Below are 25,544 nucleotides of genomic sequence, written 5' to 3' on the forward strand. Positions count from 1 at the left end.
CTCAAAAAATCATTCAATAAAATTTCCATTAGCTGCAATAACCTCCTCGATCCGTTTCCGGAAACGATTGCATACCCGAAAAAAAGTTCCTTATTCAGAGAAGAAATGGTGTTATGAAGATGCATATTAGTTTCACGCTCAACTACGCTCCATACGTAGTAGTCCAGGGGATTAAGGCCTAGGGAGTTATGCTGCAATTAGTGGTGCTGTACCTTAACCATAGGCGTAACCACAGCAATTAGCTGTTCTAGTCAAACATTGTAGATGCCGCACCCTAATGCCATAACCATAACCGTAGTCATATGCAACTATTGAATTTTGGATTTTCCCCGTAACCGTAAACAGCTGTGAAATACTTTTCATGTGTTTTGATACTTGTGTTAAAAATTTGAATATTAGAAATTAACGACGAAAAATTAATTGACTTAGTCGAACAATTATCCGTGTTTTTATGACAAAATGCAAATGTTGTCATTAATTCTATTTTAATATCAGCTGCTTATGGTTACGTCATGACTAAACGACAAATGCTGAATGTTGCGGCTATGGTTATGGTTAAGGCTATGCCGTTATGGCTACGGCACCACTAATTGCAGATGAATGCTATCAATCAATATAACCATCAAAGCTAAATAAAGGAGGAAACAGGCTAATGGAGGCCCTCGAAAGGATCTTCAGAACCTGTCTTGCACTTGGTCACATATCGAGGAGTAATCTTGGATAAGAAGCTGACTTGGGATACACATGATTTGCTGAAGGTGGATCATGCAGTGAGGATCTTTCAACAATGCCGTACAGCCTCTGGTAAAACCTGGGGTCTGAAAGCTGTTAAGGTTCAGTGTGTATACCGAGCACTTATCAAATCAATGCCTCTATAGTTTGGTGGCGACGGACTATGGTTAAGTCCACTCTTCAGGAACTATTCAGGCTATATTACGGGTGTCATAAGTTCAACCTCTCATGATGCCCTAAATGCTATGTTTGATTTGCTCCCCTTGGATCTTAAGCTGCAACAGGAAACAATAAAAGCTATGTGTAGACTCCTTGAATATGGTTTCTGGCACGAAATGGAACTTCGGGACAAATGCTATCGGAGCAAAATCCACTACATATTTTTGGCACTTAAGAATGACTTTATACCCATAGTTTCATTTGGAAATTTGCAATTAGAAAAAGTCGGTCCAAGAAGCACTGAGAGATTTGGTAACTCCTAAAACAATCAGGATAAAAAGTCCATTGTATTTAAAGGTCTAGAAAGTAAAAGAGAGAAAGAATAGAATAGAGACATAGTGGTAGTTAGACCTGTGAGAATTTTCCAGATTCCTTGGCAGAATCTGAAAATATCCTCCAATTTGGGAGAACGAATATTCCACACTCTCATGACATTGGAACCCAAAATTCGTAGCCTTACTCTAGCAAATGCAGGGCACTCACAGAGAAAATGATCAGTACTATCCGCCTCCTCTAAGCAAGATAGGCAAATCGGATCCTGAATGATTCCAACTGTTTTCATATGCCGACTCCATAGATTGTGTCCTGTAATCATACCGATCATTAACCGAGTTTTAAAAGAAAGTTCGAAAACAAAGCACCCAACTGCAAAAACTTCCACTTGGAAAATACTGCTCATTTACTGCGTAATCCCTAGTTTTGAGCAGTAAATACCCGCTCCCACTCCGTCTAAAGACTTAGAGCCTTCTGTGTAAAATTCCATCCCTCCTTTTCAATTGTAGTATGAAACCCTCGATATATGTAGCAGAATTCACTCGAAATCCTTAAGTAAAGAAGTATAGCGGCATGGTATGCCCTTTGATGCACACAACACCAAAAACCATAACAGTGGCTGGAAACTTCGTGCGCATGGCAACATTAACCTCTGTGTCATTCTGGTAATTTCTGCGGTTGGTCTTTTGGTCTTGGTAAAAACATTTTTCGTCAGAAACAAAACCATAACATCTCAGGCGCTTCAGGGCGTTTAATGTTGGTAAGAAGTAATTTTGATCAGATAACTCGCTTTTCTCGTGTTTGCTCCGACATAAACTGTTTTTTGCACATGTAGAATTTGTATCGTAGGTTTTCATGAACAACTCAGCGGATAAGACCTTTACAAACATTAAGCTCTATTGCAAGGGCCCTTATTCATTTTGAAGCCTCCTCAATGATCGCTTGCACTTGTTGAATAAATTTTACAGATCGCTCAGAGTCAGCACACTTCCGGTGGTGTGTGCGTTTTGTAACAGATTTGCACAACCGCCTGATGCTTCCAATTCATGGTGAAACTTATGAACGAATGAACAGGCGCACTTAAGGGGGGGTAAGGGATAAACGCTAAAAAAAACACTTTTTCCATGAATTTATTGTAGCGAAACGGTTCAAGTCAGTTTATTAAAAGTTGTTGCATATTATAAAGTAACATTTCAAGAATATTTGATAAAATTTTCATGTAAAAATATTGCAAAATGAGCGAATGAGAGCACATTTACGTAGACGTCTTTTCAAAAATACATTTTGCAGTAGTCAGCATATCTCAGCGTAGGATCATCTGAAATCAAAAAAATCGAATAATTTAGTTAAAGTATGAGTTAAACTTCCCCCCAACGTTTATTTTGACAATTTATTTTCATTTTCAGCCATTTGGTAGTCGTTTGAAGTAAAAAGTGATTTTTGACGAAAAAATGCCGCCATTTTGTAGGTGTAAAACCACCTTAATATAAAAAAAAAAAAATGGCGAAAAAAAACGTTGGGGGGAGGTTTTTTATATGTAAAATATGTGTGCAAAATTTCAAAAGGATCGGTTGAGTAGTTTTCAAATGCCAATGGCTACGCACTTTAAAAAAAAAGGTTCGAGAAAACCGCGTTTAAAGTTTTAAGTTATGAAAACGCGCAACTGCTGCGTCTCGGCAGATGTTTGAGGCGGCTCGGCTTTATGCTCTATAACTTAAAAAGTTTTGCTCAGATTGACTTAAAATTTTAACACGGTATTTTTGAAATGTTTTACTACAATAACATGCAAAAAAAAAAAAAAATCGATTTTTATCCCTTACGGTAAGGCGGTGATTAGGCGCAAATAAAGACCGCATTCCAAATTTGCGCCTCATAAGGCAGCCAAACTAGGCCCAAGTCCCGAAAGGTATCGCCACACATCTGCCTCATTAGGCGCAGGTACGAAAAACCGAACTTCGGTAATACTCCCGAATGCCCTTCCACAAATCAGTTAAGGATTCCAATTTATGCCTAAGGGAGACACTGCCACAGATTTTCGTGACCACAACCAAATTTGGTATTGTTCTGGCATGTCAATCTTTGCCTTGCCTAACGTGGGCCTGGTAAGGTAATAGTGAGGCGTGCCTCAGTAAGGCCTGCCTAATTCGGGCCTAACTGATTCTTCGGCATGCCTCACTGTAATTCTAGTCGGGAATAAGAAGAAGATTGGAATAACAACAGTATGGTGTTGCCGGATGCATGCAAATGAAACAAAAATATGAACAAAAATGAAGTATTTAAGTTTAGTGTTAATGATGGGGATGGGGGTTATTGTGCCTCCTTACTACATACACGCATATGATGTTTTAATTTTGGGTTCAATGGTTTTAACACGGAAAGGAGTTCTACGCAAAAATACTGTGGATTGTGTAGCCGGAGTTGGACTGATGAGGGTTATTTTTTTGAAGCGCGGCCGGAGGCCGCCCACGCGATAAGAAGTTCTACGCAAAAATACTGTGTTAATTAATTTAATTTAATTTTAATTACTTTATTATTTTTTGTGATACGCTAAATATCATTGTTTTTAAGTTTAAATGAGTTGTATATTTTTATTTTCAAAAATTTTTGGACTGATGAGGGTTATTTTTTTGAAGCGCGGCCGGAGGCCGCCCACGCGATAAGAAGTTCTACGCAAAAATACTGTGTTAATTAATTTAATTTAATTTTAATTACTTTATTATTTTTTGTGATACGCTTAATATCATTGTTTTTAAGTTTAAATGAGTTGTATATTTTTATTTTCAAAAATTTTTCTCAATTTTAAATTACAGCAAAAAATACTGCAGCTTTACAATGAACCTTCCACTGAACATCCCTGCATACGAACTTCGTTTTTATTTCAGGCGTATGGCAACACCAACTTTTCGCTAAATTACAGAACTTTAACATTAAATTACTTGAAAACTATAAGCCTCCGGCAGGTTCGGTCTCCAGTTTTAAGATGGGGATACACCCATCTATCCCCCCCTTTTAACCTTTTTTTCAAAGCGATATACATTATACTAAAGTTTTCCCAAAAAAATACTTCACTACCCCTTATTTAGTTAAAATCTCTCAACTTTTGCTCAGTTCTTCAAGTTCTTTAAACTTCAAAACTCGTCTTTCTTCCAATAATTAAATTAAACTACCGTAGACAATTTCTCTTCTAAAACCATATAAACATTTTTACTATAAATAAAAGAAATATTGCCTGCAAGTGCATAAGCGAACTTTCAAAACAGCACTCAAAGCTCCGCCATAAAACATAAATATGCTCTCATAAATGTGCTTTGAAGAAAACCAACAGAAGAGTAACTCGCTTGGTAGGAGATAACTACATTATAGGTAAATACTCGTAATACATACCATAGCTGCAAAGATGGCAAGAGACATTAGAAGAGAGAAAAATTAATAGCTTATATACACTATACCAAAACGTTCAATCGCGAAAAATCTACTGAAATCGGTAAAGATAAACCAAATCTTTATTCCCTTATGTCCAAGATTTTTTATTTTTTTTTTTTTTGAAGTTTGTTTGTATGCATGTATCCATTTTTCTGGATTTTAGTGGTTTGTGTATGCCATCCCCAAGATGCTCTGTATGCGAAACTTTTTCATGGCAAAAATGCAGTCGGTGGTTTGGCAGTGACTGCCAAGATAGAAATACTAACAGAAAAAATTATATATCCTTTGATACTTCAAAAGCAGATATAAGTTCAAGCACAAATGTTAGCTTCTTGCACTCGAGAGGTGAGTATTGTCTCTCGGATGCATACCGACAGTTGGCACATCAAATATCAAACAAATAAAAATGACGAAGACTAATGTTTAAGAACATTTACATTTTTAGTTGACTTTAATTACCTCGCAACCAATGTACGCAACTGTAATAGTCCTTATAAAGGATGAACGGACCGAAGGCCACTGAGCTTCTTCCATGAAATGTTGTATGGGGAACCCCCCAAGGGAGTTCCAGGGGGTGTGCCACTGGCATGGGTGGATCGGCCGTCCAAAGTTAGTGGGGGTCGGTCATACATTTAGACTCTAATGGGTCAAAATGGGATTTTTCGTTCGACCCAAATTGGGGGACATCAGAATTCGTTTTAGAGGTATGGTTCCTTCGGCAAAGTTTCTTATTTTGATTCCTAGAATACGATTTTCACAGAGCAATGAGCGATTTTTAAATCGAGCCGCCCTAATATATATATATAATATAACCAAGCAACATATGAGTTGATATATATATAATACGTGGTGTATTTGGCTTTTGTTTTGGGTATTTGGCCGAGCTTCTCCTCCTATTTGTGGCGAATGTCTTAATGTTGTTCCACAAATGGAAGGACCTACAGTTTTAAGCCGACTCCGAACGACATGAAGCTCCTCCTTCATGGCAGAAATACACACTGGGGTTTGCCATTGCCTGCCGAGGGCAACCACTAATAGAAAAACATTTTGTTCATTTCTAACAGAAAGGAAGGGGAATTACTTGTTTGGGAAGAAGAAGAGTAGGCGCAAGAAATGGAAACAACCAAGCACAAGAAGTTGTACGCACACGCACATACTTTCCTGTCAGCGCATCATCCGCATAAAAAAGCAAAAAACTGCATTTGGAGGCTTTATATTCATTTATGGTTTAACAATTTAAACGCGGCACTTCGTTTGCATTAGTTCGTTTAGTTTTAATCTCGTAAGTCACAATATTACCAAGAAATTCATTGGATTTTAACAAACATACAATTGCTCCTGCGAAGGGAGCTGGCGTCGAAATCGCCAAAAATAAAGTAACTGTTTTTTAATGGCGCCACCTTTGATACTCAATTCGCCTTGATTTGAACCTACGTACTCCGAATAGCAGTCGGCTACGGTGGCCGCCAAAAATAGGGACGACAAATATAAGGATTGAAAAACTCATATGGGAATAAGAATTTCTGAATTACATTGGAAAATTTAAATATAATGTAACGTAAATTAAAATGGCAACACTGCAATTGCTTTGGTGGGTTGAAAAAAGGTTGCAATCAGTTGAATAAAGGTGAAAAGAGCATTCGAAAGAGCACAAGTATAGATAATTTGTTGCATTGGTGTCCAACTAAAAGTTTCAAAGCAATAGAGAGAGGGAGAGAAAGAGAAAGAAAGAGAACATAGTTGGCTGCATTTAAAGCAAACAGATGAGAAGCGTGCTCCACATTGTTGTTTGACGCTGACATTAAGTGGAAATAGGTATTGTGGGAGTCTGGTCAGAGTATTTGAGCATGGGGTGGTCGCCTAACCAACAATGAGTTAAACAGTTAATGTTCTATGTTAGTAACAGCAAGAGCAGGCGAGTTGCACTCAGTTTCATGTAAGGGAGGGTGTGGGAGGGTGAAAGGGGCATCTGATGGGTCGCTGTTAATAGTCAGCCAACGCTGTTGTTGTTACTAGCTTTATTGTTTCTGTTCTTTTATTGTGATTATTATTATGCTGCTCACATGATGTAGCTGCTGCTGCTCACTACCCAATATCACCGATGTTTATCTATTTTATGTGAACTCCAGCAGCCGTGACAACAGTGACAGAAATAAACGCATTAAAATATACACAAAATCGAACGGTTAACTCCCAGCAGGAAAATCTTCTAGTATCGAGCAGGTGTACAGATTACGTTCATGCTGCTGAGACTGCCACAATAGGGTGGAACTACGGCGTACCATTCGAATGGTTCCAATACTGATTGTGCAGGTATAATAATTGTTTATAAAAAGTCGTTCAAAAGACACCAAAAAAACATGTAAAAATTTATATTCTGTCTAGTTTCACTTTTATTGTTATATGTACGTGAAAAATTTAATTATTCAATTAAATGTTCACCATGACAGGTAAAATCCGCCAAACAGTCGATTTAAGAATGCCCAATTTCTGAGACCGCCAAGATATCCATGTTGAAAGTTGTTGAGCAACATTTTGCGTTACAGCAGCACTATTCTCAAAACAAAGCCCAGCTTGTAGTCTGCCAGACCCTTTTCTATCCTCTACAGAACCAGTTTTGTTTTTCGTTTCTTCACCAACCTTTTAATTTTCGACTCATTCAGGCGATTATGTTCACCAAAGAATTACGAATTTTACGATATGTTGTTCTTAAAGACCGACCGTTTTCATAACAAATTTCAATAATTCTAATGCGCTGTTCTATCGGTCAAAATTATATATCTTTCTGCTTGACAAATGTCAAAGATGACATAAAAAGGCTACCGTCTAAATATTATTCTCTACTGACATCTAGGCGTCTCTTTTGAAAGACAATTTATCTTTTCTTAAATAATTTTAATAATTTACAAGTAATACTTTTTAAACATTTTCGAATTCAAAGCAACCGCATTCCCTTCCGGCCCGTCTCAGACCCTCGATATAAACATCAAAGGTCATCGTCAGGATGGTATTTACCATAGAGTAGAAAAGTGGCTCGAAATTGGTGAAACTGTAATTTTTCCTGAAGGGGTTGCGTCACTTTCATACCCACACAGTTGTGTATGTATGGGATGTATGTGTGTGTGTTTGTCACGTATCGTGAATATAGGGTGCTTGTGAAAGAGGGTTGTTAGCCGCCGGTTGGTTGTTTAAGTGGGGAGATAAGCTGCCTCCATACTCTTTCGTCACCGCTTGAACCGCATAAAGCTTTTGTTTTGCAGCTACTCCTACTTTGGCTGCTGTTCGAACAGCCTTTGTGGCCTCCACAGACTCTGCTCTGCTCAGCTGCTGTTGTTTTTGCTTCTTCCGCCCGTATGTGCTCTACTGCTCGCTGTAGCAGCTTCATACTACCTACTTAGTCGCTACTACTATTTTTACTCATGCGGCGTACTTTCGCCATTTGGCCAATTCTGCCGATTCAGTACGATTTCATTCAGACGCTCGCACAGTCGTCGGACAGACGTCAATCAGTTGTTTAGCAGACTGTGCTGACTGGTTTATTATGTGCTCTTACTAGTCAGCAGTCAGTACGATGCTAAATAGCAGAAAGTCATAACTCTAAACCGGGCAAACGCGTGTGAGTTTAGTGAGCGCCAGCTGTATGTCTGCTGCTTTGTTATAATCTTGTTTTGTATTAAACCATTTTCTATTCGCGCAACTAATGGCAAGCGACGACATTTATTTTGGAGTTCACTATTTATGTTTTTGGTTGTTTTCTTGTTGTTGTCGTTGGCGTTGGCGTTGACGTGTGTGAGCGCAGCGCAATCCGTGGACGCCAAGCGACAAAGCAATAGATGCAGAGGCTGTGTGAGCGTTCGTTCGCGCGGGCTAGTGCGGAGCCGACAAGAAAATAAAAATAAAACATCTGCAGCAGATATTGAAACGAAGTGAAAATTTTTCGAGTTGTAGAGAAATGTGAAAATTTAGTGTGTAAGGCAAATAAAAATATCGAAATAAGCGTGTGTGTATTTCTAAGAAAGGAAGAAAAATTAGAGAAAAATGAATCTACTTTTTTAAAGTTGACTCTAAAAGTGTTTAAATATTCGGAAATCGAATTGCAAAAAAAATCTCTTCTGTGCTCTCCGTCTGGACATGGTCCGTTCGTGTGCTTTTTTTTTTTGACGGCGTTCAATGACGCGACGCACTCCATGAATGTATGTACATATTTGCATACATATGTACATGCATATGAGAATATTGTTTCTCCTTTGCTGTGGCGACGTCTGCTTTTAATGGCTTTACCTAGACACGACGCGGGCGGGAGAATATTATTTAAATAGCAAAAAATATAATGAGAGCTACATACTATTTTAAAATATATAGCAGATAGGTGTATTTTAAGCCAAACAAAAAAAAAAAAAAACTTTATTAAGAACAATAGAGAGGTGACGAATATACAACTTGCAAATGTTTAGTTCGGTCATCTATATGCATTTGTGTCGTACATCTAGGTTTCCCTTTACACGTGGATGAGTAGCAGATGGGCCTTATAAACGGCTTTTTTGGATAAAATGCATTCGAACGTTTTCCGTTGACTGTCTATGTACGTGCAATCGCCATTAGAAAAACTGTTGTTGTAATATCGATACTGACGTACCCTGGACTTTTGTAGTACAAACCAATACCTCATTTATAAAAATATTCTACAAAATTCGTAATCGAAATGATGGTTAATGATAAAAGTCGCTGTGACTTTCATTTAGTATTTAGTAAATCCTGTAGAGGGTTTCGAAATTGTCTACTCGAATACCTTAGAGTCTTGAAAAGGTTGTCTAATTGCATTGCTCTTCTTCGCAAATTTATTTATTAATATTCTGGAAAAAGTGATTATGCTACTTGACATTTTTGTTGTTATTTAATATTTTTCTAACAATTTCACAACTAAATTTAAACGCGAATGCTTGCAAGTATTTTGGAGTATAAAAAAAGAAAAAATTATTACATTACACAATAAAGTTTTATTAATTATAAAAAATGCAATTTAAAAAAGTGCCTTTTAATTGGTTTAGTTTTGTTACAACAAACCTCTCTTGCCTTATAAATAATCAGTTACATCAACACTTCAGAATAACAGTTCCAATCTCTGAAACACTTTTCAAATAATCGAAATCAACTCCACGATTCAGAGCCTAAAATTATTCACCTCTTCAATTTTATTATGCATGTAAATTTTTGACAAATCGTATACGAAAGCGATAAATAGAGTCTTGATTTAAATACCATGTTTTATTATGATTGTATGAAGAAATGTCCGCGAGTGTTTTAAAAACTTCCTTTCATCCGTGGTGTGCTGCGCCTTCTTAATCCGTGGTTAACTGGTATTTTGTAATACTTAGCTAAGATTCCTTAGGAAAGCGGAGGCGTTATGTGACGGTCGTATCGTGTCGACAGCGATGGGAGCATGAGTACCAACCGCTCGCCTTTTAGCAGTGCGGCGAGATGTTACCTTAGACGACCGTTTTTTACGGTAATAGGTGAAAACTTTGCATATTTAATTAATTTTGAACTACTCTTCTTCAATTAAATAAAAAAGTTAATAAATTATGTACACTTTGGCCTACAGTATAATAATAGTGTCATGTCTAGATCGGTACTGTGTAAAATATCGTTCGGATGGAAGTGAAGAATGGTTTTCGTAAAGTATTTACAAGTCTTTTCTGCCTTAATAGGCCAAATGTATTTATCTCTTTCTATCACTCATAAAAGTGGAGTGAGAGTTAGACTATGTTTTACTCGTACAATAGCGTTGCTTACTTCTTGATATCTCTGTCATGCAGAAGCTTATCATAAAAATCTATCTACAATTCGGAGGTGAAATAGGAGAAGGAGCTCGCCCCAACAGCCAGTAAAGAATTTAAGCGTCAGTTATATTATATATATATATCATATGTACATATAAGGCCTTGAATTGAGACCTTGAATACAGTCAAATTCTGAATAGTATAGGAACGCTTGAGAAGTAGAATATGGAAACTAGAGGTTAAGGATTTTATGTATTTCAAATATTTTACTTGGTTGATAATCTCCTTCCTCTTTTATATGAAATTCTGAGTGATACTGAATAAAATTCCAACGAGAGTAGATAAATTTTGGAAATTTACCTAAGAGCCTCAATCGCAGCCTGACTGTCTGCAACGAAGCCTTTGAAATTCGCCTTCGTTGCAGAGCAACAAGAGTAACAAGCAAGCAACAAGAGTAAAAACTTTGAAACACTTGTTTTGCCTTTTTCTCTTCGATAATTATTTCCAAAAAGCTTTAGGGTCGAAAAATTTATAATTTGCTATCCTTGGTTATTATGTTTAATTATACTTATAGGTGTATTTAAGTTGTGATTGATCAAAGATCTCAGAAAATTTCAATTGCTTGGAATAAATATTATAAACAAGCAAGAATGATAGATTACGAGAGTTAGCCAGCCAAACTTCAGTAGTCATCTCATTGGGGATTCGGCAGCAGAATTCTGCTCGCTCATTTCACACGTATCAATACACTCGCCGTATTAATCCCGTTAAAAAGCGGGTCTGAAATATTGTTTCACTTCTGTCACAAGAAATGGGCTAGAAACTAGCCTTGTGAGCAGTTTTATCATAAATATTATTCCCACCATTTTTCTACGAAAAGAGTGGAAATTTTGATAAACTTTAGATAACTATTGAATGGAGAAAGATCGTATAGAGATAATTATGTTATCTTAAGAATAGTAACGCGTTAAATGAAGTTCAATTCAAAACATTGGAAAAGGTTAAATTTTCGAAATTTACGTAGGAAAAGCTTAATAGGAGATGAAGGCTTGGCATTCACTTTTTTACAAGAAGTTTAAACATTATTCCTTTGAAAAAATGTTAAAAAAAATTTATAAAATATACAAAAAAGCATTGAATAGCTTTTATTGTAAAGGTTAATAAAATTATAAACGTTTATTAACTAATAAGATAATTTATAGCATCGCTTGCGTTTCTACAGTTTAGAGTTGTAGGATTTAACTAATAATTGCTTACTGCTAAGAGAATTAGACTCTAACTCAAATTAATTGACCTCATTCTATTTGAGAAAAAACGTACAATTAATCACCAGCAAAAATCCAGCAAAAACAGAAAAAGGTAAAAATCCGTTTGTATTTCTAATAAAAGCCAAATGCCCTTCAAAGAGGGTATAAAATTGTAGAGACCTCCGCTTATACGCCAACAACACGCCCACATTTATCAAAGAAATATATTTGTTTTAAAACAAAAAAATAAGAAAAATAAATTACGACTGTTTTTATTTTGACAGAGACTAAACAAGTTTTAAAAGAAATATTATTTTCTTTTGCTGCAGGAAAAATAGGGCACGTCCAGAACTTTCTTATGAGTTGGAATTTTTTTTATTTTTTATTTATGCCAATGTGTACTAGATATGCTCTAAATAAATATTTGTCTCACCGCACCCTTAAAGCTTAAAGTGCACCTATCCATACCTCGACATCAGCAAATAAAAATAAAAATACGTACAATAAAAATGCTTCTGGCGACCGTTTCACGTCACGTAGCATGAAAATTATGTGAAGCCGCGTGCCGAATTGTGTACAAATAAGTCAGAGCGTATGCACCCGCGAATGGTGATAGAGCAGAAGCAGCTGCAGAGTGCGGAGAAAATTATATATGTGTGTGTGAAAAGAAGTGTGTAGCGTATTGTATGAATAGTTTGAAGTCGATAATCGGATTCCTAAGGAATTGAATATTAAGAAAAAATACAATACAAGCGTGAAATATTATATACAAAAAGAAATATGGTTAAATGAAAAAACAACAAAATAGTAAAAAATATATTTTTCTTAAAAGATTTATATTTTCACCTCACTTCACAATTATTAAATTACAATTATCCAAAAAGAAACTCAGTTCTCTGAAGCTTAAAGTTGCAGTCAAAAGGTCAAGTCTAAGCAAAATTATAATAAAATATTGTGATTGTGTACAAGTAGTAGAATAAAGCACAGAAGCAAACGAAATACAAAAGGAAAAGAAAAATAAAAAGAAAAAGAAAAAGAAAGAGAAAAAAAGAAAAAAAGAAAAAAGGAGAATATATTCCCAAACTGTGAGAAAAAGGGGAAGTGAAAAGTTTAAACTAAGGCCTCAAGCAAGAATATGCATTATTTCAGAAAAGTGACAAAAATTGGTGGAGAGTTACAGAAAAATATTCCAAACTCACAGAAATGAGCAACATTTTAAGTGATAAAACGTGGGGCAAAAAATCAAAAAGTGTAGTGTTCAATTCTTCTAGTTTGAAATGAGAAAAAAACTAAACGTGCCCTCAGTGGATTGAAAAAAAGTGAAGTAAAGTTAATAACTATGCGTATATTTTAACAAAAATGATACAAAGCACATGAAAGTATCTGCAAAAGCTAACACTTGAGTGACAGTTGTTGTTGTTGTAATACTGCAAGCATTGCTGCCGCAGGCATTCGGCAGCTGTTGCATATGCATGTCTCAACTTATCACAGCAATCACCGCTTAGCACAAAAGAAGATACATAGATAAAGCTGCAATATATGTATATGAATAGTTGAATTGAAAGTCCAGTCACTGGGCGTCATGGCAAATTATTCCTTTGATAGTTAAAGAAAGAGATATATCTAAGGTATATAAGCTGCTGGCTGTAAAAGGGATATCTAAGGAAGTGTTATTGCAATTTTTACAAAAAAAAAAGAAAAACAAACCAATGGCAAGCCAATAAAAAAGCGAGCAGCAGCAATGGTAACCTAAAGAAAAATTTGTGAAAAAGCCCCTGTAAGCACCAAGGCTTCATAGTAAATATATATAAACAACCAACTATAATACAGCTCACAACAACAACAAAATTATACTAATCAAAGGGTTAAAAAACAACATCAGGGTAGCTGGTAGAAAACCAAAAGTTCTTAATTAAAAATACACGAGCAAAAAATGGGCATACCAAGAGGCAGGCCATAAAATATCAACCATTACATCAGAACAAAAAAGATTGGAACGATTTAAATAAACATAACAGCACGTAAGAAAAAGCCTCAGCAATCATATGCATTTTGTAAAAGCAAAAACAAAGTCAGAACCAGAAACAGCAATAAAACCCTCATCGACTATAGCACAGAAGGAATCGGAAACAACTACGTCACCAGCATCACTAATATTGCAAAAATTTTGAGCAGTAGCATTAACAGCGCAACCTTTCCACTGCACCAAAATCACTGTCACCAAAAATTGCCAACAGCACAAACGCCAACGCCTCCAGCACCACAACCGCAATAACCAAAAGCACAACAATAGCCACCACCACCACCACATCGACCGCAAACCCTCCAGCCATAGCAATAAAAACTCAAATTTCTTCAGCCGCTGAAATTGCATTTAAGGCAACGTGTCCCCCACATCAACAGCAGACTACACAATCAACTCATCCAAGAGAAATAAAAACAACTACAACAGCTCACCAGACACAGCCATTGCTAAAGGCGACCAGCAAAGTAAAGCAAAAAGTACGCAAAAAAAGACAAATTACATTTAATTCTGTGCCGGTGCAACGTCACGCCCCCTTTTTATCGAAGGGCGCATTACTAACAGGTGCTGGAGCGGCAGAAAGCCAACAAAAGACTGAACGATTTGCAAAATCACAACATACGTGCGGTGCAACGGCCGTCACGACGGTTGCGCCTGCGCGTGCACTGGCGGGAGGAGCGGAGCGCAAAGGTGTGCCCGCAACACAATTGAAATCGGCAAGAGCGCAACCGCCGGCGGCTGCAATTGCCAGTCACCCAATCACAACAAGCATAACTACAGCAATAACTAAGACTGCAACAACAATACCACAGGCACTACACCAACCGCCACCGCCCCCGCTACAGCAACAGCAGCAAACCCACCATATACCAACCATCCCAAGCTTCAAGCCGGCGGTGAAGCGGTTAAGTAGCGGCAGCATTGGCAGCATTGGTGCTACCATCAGCGCCGCCAGCGGTATAAAAGCGACACGCGCACGCTTAGCACATTTTCTGAAAATCCAATCGCCGAGCGCCCGTAAAGCGCGAGCACGTCGAAAATCGTCAACACCCTCGGCTAGTTCGCTAATTGTGGTCGATATCGCTGGTACGGCAGCTGGTGGCCGGGGTGTGGTATTTGAGGGGTGTGGTAAAGCATCATCTGGTGCACCTATTACAACACCGCCAGCAAGTGGATTTGGCAATTTACCTGTGATAGTAGCTGAGAGTGGTGGAAAAGCAGGGAGTGCTGGTGCTACAGCTGGTGTAGGATTACCTGTGGATGCAGGCGAAGACGGTGCAACGGCAACAGCAACAGCGGCTGCAACGTGGTGCGGCGGCGTTAATTTCTTGGTGTATATGGTGTGCTCATTTTGTTGTTGTTGCTACAATTTTCGCAACACACCAACAAGGTACGTCAATATGAATGAATTGTTTGATTTTTCTGTGTATGTAATATTTTTTGTAGTATACCTGCAAAATGCTAACATAAATAAAAAATTTGGCATTATTCCAATGTACGAAAAGTAGTAAGGGAGACAGTATTACAGCTTACTTGCAAAAGGAAGAATGAAAATTCCTAAAATTCGTACACTAGTCCATGCTCGCTTGCTGAGCATATAAAGTACGCACATACAAAAGTCCACACCATAAAATGTAGAAAAAAGTAAAATAAAAAAAGATGTGAAATGTACTTGTAAGGCCGACCGACAGCTCAATGAGTAATCCCGCGTTATATCATCGAAATGTACAAAGATGAATTCAATGTGTATACAGAACTATATGAAGAGCGTCCCAATAAAACCGTTTTATAAAGGAGAAAAGGTTTACATTTTCTTATTATATATAATATGTACTTATGCACAAGTCCATTCAGGCCCAGTGACGACACTCATTTACGATTTCCCTTCGTTTTACATAGTAGCTTATAGCATCCAAATATCTACAACAAAACAAACTACCGCCATAAGTTTTCTTCTTCTACATATGTTATAAATGCTCTTATAACACTGATCGACAAATTAATAATGCACTTTTTGGTTTTTTACTTTAATTTGATTTCATTTGGTGGAAAATAGCTATAGGAAAAATTGCATACCCAATTTTTTTGTGACAAGAACTCTCTATATCCGAAAATATTCTGAGATTTTACTTAAAAGACAACTTGAAAATATATTTTTTAAAACTAAAGATTATGATTTTCTGTAGTATTGGGTAGTCGAAAAAGTCTTTTCGTATTTTGTCAATAGATGTCGTTGGAGTCATCTATCTCCAGTGCTACCAATCACATTGTGTCATATTGTGTTAGAAAGGTGACATTTTAAGCTTCATTTAACCAAAAAAAAAATTAAATTCGGAGAAGTTGAAAAAAAGTTATAGCTGTTCAAAAATGAATGAAAATAATGAAGAAATTTGCTACATTTTGAAATTTTTGTATAAAAAAGGGAAGAATGCCACCCAAGCCACCAAAGAATTTGTGAAGTTTACGGAGACGATGCTGTATCAGTTCGTGTAGCACAACAATGGTTCGCTCGCTTCCGTTCTGGAAATTTCGATGTGAAAGATGCACCTCACTCCAATCGACCTATCGTTGAAAAAGTCGATGAAATTATGGAAAAGATTGACCAGGACCGTCACATAAGCTGCCATGACATCGCCAAGGCACTAAACATTCATCATCAAAAGGTTTTGAACCATTTAAAAAAGGCTGGTTACAAAAAACAGCTCGATGTTTGGGCACCACATGAATTGTCTGCGATTCTTTGCTGAAACGAAATGAAATCGAACCATTTCTGAAGCGAATGGTAACAGGAGACGAAAAGTGGATCAAATACGACAATAATGTGGAAAAAGATCATGGTGCAAGGGTGGTGAAGCTCAACAAATGGTCGCAAAGCCAGGATTGACGCCTCGAAAGGTTATGCTGTGTGTTTGGTGGGATTGGAAAGGAATCATCCACTATGAGCTGGTCCAGCCTGCCCGAACGATTAATTCTACACTTTACTGTCAACAACTGATGAGATTGAAGCAAGCAATCGAAAAAAAGGCCAGAACTGATCAGCAGAAAGGGCTTCGTCTTCCATCAGGACAACGCTAGGCCACACACTTCTTTGATGACTCGGCAAAAACTGGGAGAGCTTGGCTGGGAAGTTTTGATGCATCCACCATATTGCCCTGACCTTGCACCATCGGACTACCATTTTTTTCGGTCAATGCAGAACTCCCTTAATGGAGTAAGGTTGGCTTCAAGAGAAGCCTGTGAAAATTACTTGCTGCAGTTTTTTGCCGAGATACCACAAAAGTTTTTCACTGATGGAATAATGTCTCTAGAATAAAAATGGCAAAAGGTGGTCGACCAAAATGGTACCTACGTATTTGGTTTAATAAAGTTCATTATAAATATAAAAAAAATGAGTTGAAGACTTTTTCGACTACCCAATATTTCACTTGAGGTTGGTCTCCTGCAATCGTCCAACAAAAATCTCCCAACATGCGAGGGCTTCATTTGACCTAGTGTCATTTTTCCATGATGCAAATGTCCTTATTAAATTTACCTCCGTGTTAGTCGCTAGAGTCTGCTAGATTCTGAGAAAAGAAGTCGAGGTATGAGAGTATAAAAATTAATTTTGGGTATCTCTCATCTATTAGCAGCTCTTCCAAAGCAGTCGGTTTTCCGAAAGCCATATATCGCACCCCTTTTGCCTAACTTGGAACATTCCTTGCACGTATCGCAAGGCAGCATATACATATGTATATGTGAGGTGACCAATTCTGGTCTTAGCACTAGAAAGACAAAATGACTGCATTGTGAAAAAGTAGTGGCATAGACACCGGAAATAAAGGAGATGGGAGGTATGTAAGTGCAATTATTAATATAATAAACGCATTTATCTGTCGCGTTTATCCTAAGAAATTGTATTATATATAAGTGTGCATTATTGTTGTTCTAATTTTAATTAAAAGCATTCAAAATGGCTTCCTTGGGCAATCTAGGGCCATAGTGAAACTAAATTAATTACGAAAACTCTGCTTCACCTGTATACCACTTAACTGGTGACTTTCAATTCTGACTGAAAATTGAAAATCTGCGCACCACATACTTAGCAAACACTGTTAGGATGATTGATGAAACGAATCTCACAACAATTTGATACAGTTTTAAAGTAAAACTTGATGCAGTTTGACACTACGTACAATAATATTCGCGGCAAAAATACAGTAAAATCATAAGTAACTTGTTACTACAAATTTTTGGCTGAGAAAAAAGTGTTACTTTCTCTTTTATAACAAAATATATAATATAGTAAGCTAATAATTAGCACATAGAACCATGTGAAGAAAACCTTGCTGTCCAAGGTTATCGAAGACGTACACATTTGTTTGTATGTTGGCACAATCATTTATTTCTACGATTCATCAGTATTTGCTTTCCGTGTGAGCTCATTAATTGGTTACTAAAACTAAACGTTCTTGAATTATGGTGAGTGGTTTTTTTTTTATTATCGAGTTTGATCATATACATTTAAGTATGAAATTCGATTTATTTTGCATGACCACCGCGTGCACGTTTTACGAAGTCCAATCGTTGAACCCAATTTTCGACCACTCTTTTGCATAAATCGGCCGAAATTCCAGCAATTTCGCGTTCAATATTGGCTCTGAGCTCACAAATCGTCGCCGGCTTGTTACTGTAGACCAATGACTTCACATAAGCCCAAAGAAAATAGTCTAGAGGCGTCAAATCACACGAGCGCGGCGGCCATTCGACCGGTCCATTTCTGGAAATAATGCGCTCATCGAACTTACTCTTCAACAAATCAATTGTAGCGTGTGCTGTGTGGCTTGTGGCCCCGTCCTGTTGAAGCCACATGTCGTCTAAGTCCATACCATTCAATTGCGGCCAAAAATAATCGTTTATCATGTCGTGGTATCGATTTCCATTCACAGTAACGTGGCGATCGTTCTCGTCAAGGAAAAAATATGGGCCAATTACGCCGCCGGCATGTAAACCGCACCAAACCGTGATTTTTTCGGGATGCAACGGTGCCTCATGAACCACGTATGGATTGCTTTCTGCCCAGTAACGCATAACGGATGTAGGCCAAGATCTTTTCGCAACATTCGCCACAATGACGACACAGAAAGGCCCAATTGTTGAGAACGTCGTGTGAGCGACACATTTGCGTCTTCTTGAACTGAAGCCCTGGCGGCAGCAACAAGTAGCAGCAACAGAACGATTATTTTCATAAAAAATTTGCACGTTCCATGATGAAATGTATACTAATGAAGTTTACAAATGACAAGCGAAAAATAAAAAATATTGCGTCGTTCGCCCTCCCTATCGGAAAAAAGTTGAAGCACACCTATTGAAAAACGCCTTATAAAAGCTATTAAATGAGTTTAGTACTACAAACTTTTTAGTGCGGCTCACTATTTCAAGCCTATAGAAATACCATTACTTCATCTTTATTCGAGTCCGCCGCTCATTTTTTATTTTCTCTTCCCATCTTTGTCGCCGGCCTATTGTATCAATGTCAATTTTTCGCTCTCTCTTTCTCTCACAGCTAGTCTCAGACATATTCATAGATGCGTGGGGGGGCATGGATTGTGCGGCCGGGGGCATAATTCTCAAAACTCGCCAAAGTCGCGCGTCGTTCGAAACTTGACAAGTGCATTGTACTGGTACGCTACTTTGCCATTTGCCTCACTGCTCATTCATTCCGCAGGCCATAAATGTAGTTTGCTCTATTTACTAGGAAAAGTGCATTGAAGCTGCAATACATCATGTTTTTGTGGTCACATCAAATCAGTTAATAAAATTATAGATACGTATACTTAAAATGATATTATAACAAGCCCCGCTGGACGGGAAATTTGTATGAATACATAAATTAAAAAAAAAGAAAATAGAAAGGGCTCTGCTCAGACAACATTTTTTTTTTAGTCTCAGAATCAGAACATAATAAATTTAAATAGTCTGGAGAGTGAATAAGTCCTTGTGCCTACTAGATGGCGAATTTTCTTGGCACGAATTTGAAAAATATTGTAAGGGATACTAGTGAAATCATTCCTAAGGGCATGGGCATATGTATGAGAGCCTTGATCTATGAAGATAATGTGACCGGTCTGCTCAAATATGAACGAGACTGATTTAATAAAACACAAACGGTTAATTATTGTTCAATTTTTATTTTATCTCCTTCAAAGTAATCACCATTGGAGGCGATACACATATGCCCACGTTTTTTCCAATCATCATAGCATTTCTGGAAGGCCGATTTCGGTATGGATTTCAGTTCCTTCTTCGAATTCTCTTTTATGACTTCAATTGTCTCAAAATGTTTTCCACGGAGCGGCAACTTGAGCTTGGGAAACAGGAAAAAGTCACATGGAGCCATATCAGGCGAATACGGTGCTTGCGGAACTATATTAACATTATTTTTGTTCAAATAATCGCGAACAAGACGTGATGTGTGAGCTGGTGCATTATCGTGATGCAAGAACCATGACTTGTTGTCCCACAATTCCTTCCTTTTAAGACTAATGTTCTCACGCAAACGCTTTAAAACGTCTAAATAATATTCAGCGTTAACCGATCGGCCTTGCGGAAGGAACTCCGAGTGCACCACACCTTCGTAATCGAAAAAAAACAGTCAGCATAACCTTAATTTTTGAGCGACTTTGGCGTGGTTTTTTGGGTTTCGGCTCCTCCGGGGAGCGCCATTCCGATGATTGTTGGGCTGTTTCGACGTCATACTCATAAACCCAAGTCTCGCCACCAGTTATGATGTGCTGGATTTCCGTATCAGTCATGGCGAGCATTTCCTTAGCGACAGTTTTGCGTTGTTCTTTCTTTGTTCAACTTGAATTTCCATCGTTAAATTCGAAAAGCACACTCGAGCTTGACTTGTTTACAGTAGCACAGAAAACAAACTATGTGACATATCACGCTGAAATTTGCCATGTAAGCATATAACAGTCCTACCATCCAACAAAAAATGTATTTTTGCCATATGTCATCCGCGGACCGTTTTATTGATAAAGTCTCGTTCATATTTGAGCAGAAGTATGTATATATATATAACTGGCGCGTACACCCTTCAACACTACAGTCTATATGGATGGCAGTAAAATGGACTTAAAATTGAAAGATCTGTGCGTCTCCCTAATGCTTGCAGTGTCAGTAATGCTGGCGGAAGTACTAGCAATTGGGGAAGCTTGTAGGCTACTAATCGCAGATCCCTCTTTTAAGGACAATATCGCTATTCTTTCGGATAGCCAAGCTGCAATCCAGGCACTGGATTCGGCTACAACAACCTGTAAAGTGGTGGAACGAAGTAGGAATAGCCTCACCATCTTGAGTGAAAACCATAAAGTTACCTTAATCTGGGTCTCGGGACATCGGAACATTGAAGGTAACGAAAAAGCAGATGAACTGGCAAGAGGGGGATCTGCCATGAATAACGCTCTTGCTGAATCGATATTCACACCATTAGGTGCAGTCAAGAGTACAATTTCCCGAAAATACCTCCGAATCGCGGACTGTAGGTGGAAAGTCCAGACGAAATGCAAAATTAGCAGAACGTTATGGCCCACCTACAACCTCAAGCAATCGTCGAAATTAATAAGAATGAAACGACGGGACGCCTGGAGACTAACGGCAGTCATAACTGGCTTTTGGTCTATCGGAGAACAAGCAGCCAAAATGGGTATCCCTCACAATACATACTGTCATAGTTGCAAACAACCAGAGACAAAGGAGACAATCTTCCATTTCCTCTGTGAATGCCTTGCCCTATAGAAGGACAGAATGTTAACCCTGGGCCAACCGCTGTTCGAAAATCTCGAACAACTATCTGGCTTAGTGATGCTGTAAATAACCGTTAAACAAGTTGGTAACGAGGATGTGGCAACAAAATGGCGCAGAAGCGCTAGTTGAATTCTGGAAGAATCACCACTTTAACCAATCAACCAACACCCTTTCTGGGTATTTAGCCGAACTCCTCCTCCTATTTGTGATGTGTGTCTTGATTTTGTTCCACAAATGGAGGGACCACCTATAGTTTCAAGCCGACTCCGAAGGGAAGATATTTTTTATGAGGAGCTTTTTCATGGCAGAAATACAATCGGAGGTTTGTCATTCCCTGCCGAGGGGCGACCGCTATTGGAAAAAAATGTGTCATTTTGGTATTTCACCGAGATTCGAACCTACGTTCTCTCTGAATTCCGAATGGTAGTCACGCACCAACCCATTCGGCTACGGCGGCCGCCTCTCGGCCTTTGGCTAAGTTCAAAGTGACCGGTTTTAATACGCTGACTTTATAAGAACCATCTTATTTGAGTATGCTGAGCTTCTCTTATAATTTGTGGTGTGGTTTTGTTATTGTTCTACAAAATGGAGGCGGCTAAAGTTTCACACCGCCTTCGACCTACATATAGTATTTTATCAGAGACAATGCAATTTGCAGGTGAATGACATTGCAATTCGCCTTTGGCTGGACTCTATACATCAAAATAAAATTACATAAAAGAATTATCGAATTCCCAAAATCAAAAATAAGATTTTTGTAAGTTCTCAGTGAAAGCATAACCATATGATAACAAAGCCATGAAAAGTTCAAGCAAATCGCGATTTTTCGGCTATGAATAAAAATCACTTAATCTACCTAATCTATATCTTTACAAGAATGAGTACTTCTAACTACGACATGGTCAAATCGATGCTTATGTAGAGTATACCCGCTCCAACCGTTGTACCAACACGTTGTACAATGAGTTGGACGGCTGTTTAGTATACACTTTCCAACAAGGTTTACAACTTTATTATTCTCTGATAACTGGTCTTGAACATTTCGCAAATTGCTGGAATCAAGTGAAATTTGTTCAATTATTTATTATTTGTTACTTAATTAACTTTTTTTTTGTATTTTGTTTAAATTTGTTTCTGTGTAAATAATTAAAAAGAAAAATGTGGCCAAGGTTGATTCCAACTCATTGTACAACCTCTAACTCGGCCCACCAAAATTAAAACATTTTAATTTTTATGCAACCGTTGGACCAATATTGAAACCAGTCGTACAACCATACTATATATGATACAACGGTTGTAGCGTGTATACTTTGCATTAGGCCCAAGTCTACGGGCTTAAAAATGTGTGTTCTTATCACAACTAGATATATTATATTTATTTATGTAAATTAATATAATTGGAGTTATTTCAATTATACTGAATACATCAAGACGTAAAATGGACACGAAATAGAAGTTTGCCTAAAAGCTTACTAAATGTAATTCAATTGAAAATTCTACCACAAGCCTTCAGTAAATATTGAAAAAAAAATGTTTTGTATTATTTTATTATTTTTCGCACCATTAATCATTGATTGGCCGGACGCAACGGTGCAAGATATGTATACACACGCTACCTGATAGCATTCTGCCCCTGCTCTACTACTTATAAATCATATGTATTTTAACTGTGTCACTGAAATGCACTTGTTTCTGCAGTCATAAAGTCTCATTCTGAACGACTAGTCGCGAGTACAGGCAATAAGTAGTCACTTCATGCAATTTTCTCACTAATTTCCTGCCCACTTTTAAATTTTGCGGGCTTCTTGCTCTATTTCTCTTGCCTAATCTCAGTGTTGTTGAAATCCAACCATAAAATCCCACCACAAAATCCCACCAAAACAAATGCCAAACGATTCATTCTTTGGCCGCAGCAGCTGGCTGGGCGCAATTTGCAATTCGGCCGCTCACAAGTTGCTCTTGTGGAAATGGGAAATGCATGAATTTGGCTCACTTGATAATCTATGCCAACTCACAAAATAGAGGTTGAATTTGAGCTCGCCACCCATTCACCACTTAACATTTGGAGCAGATGGTGAAAATTATGGCTGTGATTATTTGAAATTTTTATTTTTTTCTTTTAAATGTATTTTTCGTTCACTTTATGACAATTTTTTAAGTTATTTATTTTTATTAAAATGTATTTTAAATTGATTTAGCTAATTATAGGTATACAAAAATTGCATATGTACCTATAAATATACTTATAAATGTATATATGTATGTAAAATGTATATATTCTCTGGTAAGTGATTGACTGAGCCTCTCCTCTAATTTATGAAGAATGGCAAAAGATTTTTACAAGAAGCTTTTTTCACGGAAGAAACACTCAGAGATTTGCCAATGCTAGCCGAAGGGATGCCACGGTTAGTAAAAATGTGTCTGCCATTTAATGCTGCAGTCCAACAGGCAGTATTCGGGCCACAAACGAATGAGAGCCGTGCAGAAATCATCCGGCTACTGCGCCTATTCTATATTTTGCACACCGCCAAGTTTACCCACATTCAAAATGAGTTATCATAAATGTCGATTAATCAAATTAGTAGTTTTCAATTATACAAAACTGTCCTGAGATCCAATTTAGAAAATATGTTACTATTAAGAAGCCATTTAATGTAAAAAGCTGAAAGCCTCAATTTTTTTGTTTGATAAGAAAAATGAATTATTGCATCCACACTTAAAAATAAACAACATCAGGCAAATGACCACCACGACGCTTACAGCACAATATCCTTTTCATGAAATTTTCCATAACCGAATTGCAAAGTGGCTGCCCTATGTCCTCGATAGCTTCACGAATTCTATGTTTGAGGTTTTGAAACGACCCTGGGCTGTTGACGTAGACCTTCTCTTTCACGTGGCCCCAAAGAAAAAAGTCACAACGTGTTAAATCATAAGATCTCAGTGTCCACTTGTGATCACCTCTTCGAGAGATAACACGTTCCGGAAACGTTTCCCGTAAAAGATCAATGGTTTTGTTGATTGTGTGGCACGTAGCGCCGTCTTGTTGAAAATAAACGTTGTCCAGATCAATATCATCCAATTCCGGCCATACAAAATTATTAATCATCTCTCGATAGCCTTTTACATATTTAAATAACACCTGTTATTGGAAACCCCTTTAGTTGATTGTCTCTAACTTTTGAAAATTATTAGTTTTAATGTTCCAATGCGTAATCACCTCAAATCTTATCCCTTCCATTGGGCAAATATTACAACTGGGTTGACTGCTATTGCTTCCTCAGTTAGCTAGAATTTAAAAAAATGCTAATCTAGAAATGTTACAATTAACTTTGCCTAGCCTAAACAAGCTTTTATTATGTTTTTAGTACAAAGTTTCTCTTTGCCTTCAACTTTTCTGTAATTCTAAGTGTCTTAGATGTAAAGAGTATGTAAGAAATATTGCTCAACGACTGACAGAAGAAAAACAAATAATCATGCTATAATCACATCATACTGCAAAAGTGATTAATTTCGTTATATTTCATCTTCCTCCTAGCTTGCTATTTTTAAGAAAGTCTCTTCTAATTCAATAAATCCCTTTCAGCTGTTAAGAACAGCCAAAATCAGCGGCGATCGTTCAATACTTAAATATTTATGTATGTACAAACCTATATATGTATTTAATTTGGTTAGATGTTTTCCAATTGTAATAGAGATTGTACAAACAAGACCAGTTAAGTTTTCTACTTTTTTTTTAACTGAACTATACACGCCTCTAAATGTCAGCAAATCGCCTGTATATTAAATGTCATTTGCTATTCTGGCATGCACGCATATCAAAGTGACATTTGTGCAGTTGTCAAAATTATGAGAAAAGTAAACAAAACAAACAATAGATTACATCAAGTGAAAATTCTCTCTATCTCAACAACAACACTACAGCATCAGCTCTGCGCAGCTAATATATTTTTCTTGACAACTTTGCACAGAGCGTACCATATAAACTGATTTTCCGGCGTTCTTATTTCATTTTCGGGTCGGTAGCATACGCATAATACGCGCATTATAAGCACAATA

The 25,544-nt window shown here is 37.4% G+C and overlaps 1 protein-coding gene across 1 annotated transcript in view; it reads left to right on the forward strand.

Annotated features, from left to right (window-relative positions):
• LOC129238286 (mucin-5AC-like) overlaps window positions 1-15,162 on the forward strand; it is a 186,270-nt gene extending 171,108 nt beyond the window's left edge. Inside the window, exons 3-4 of the mRNA XM_054873324.1 lie at window positions 13,912-15,087; window positions 15,144-15,162. Of these exons, the coding sequence (XP_054729299.1) occupies window positions 13,912-15,087; window positions 15,144-15,162 (1,195 nt within the window). The remainder of the gene's footprint in view (window positions 1-13,911; window positions 15,088-15,143) is intronic.
• Window positions 15,163-25,544: the final 10,382 nt, after the last annotated feature.

Source organism: Anastrepha obliqua, chromosome 2, assembly GCF_027943255.1.
Source record: "Anastrepha obliqua isolate idAnaObli1 chromosome 2, idAnaObli1_1.0, whole genome shotgun sequence".
Lineage (NCBI taxonomy): Eukaryota > Metazoa > Arthropoda > Insecta > Diptera > Tephritidae > Anastrepha > Anastrepha obliqua.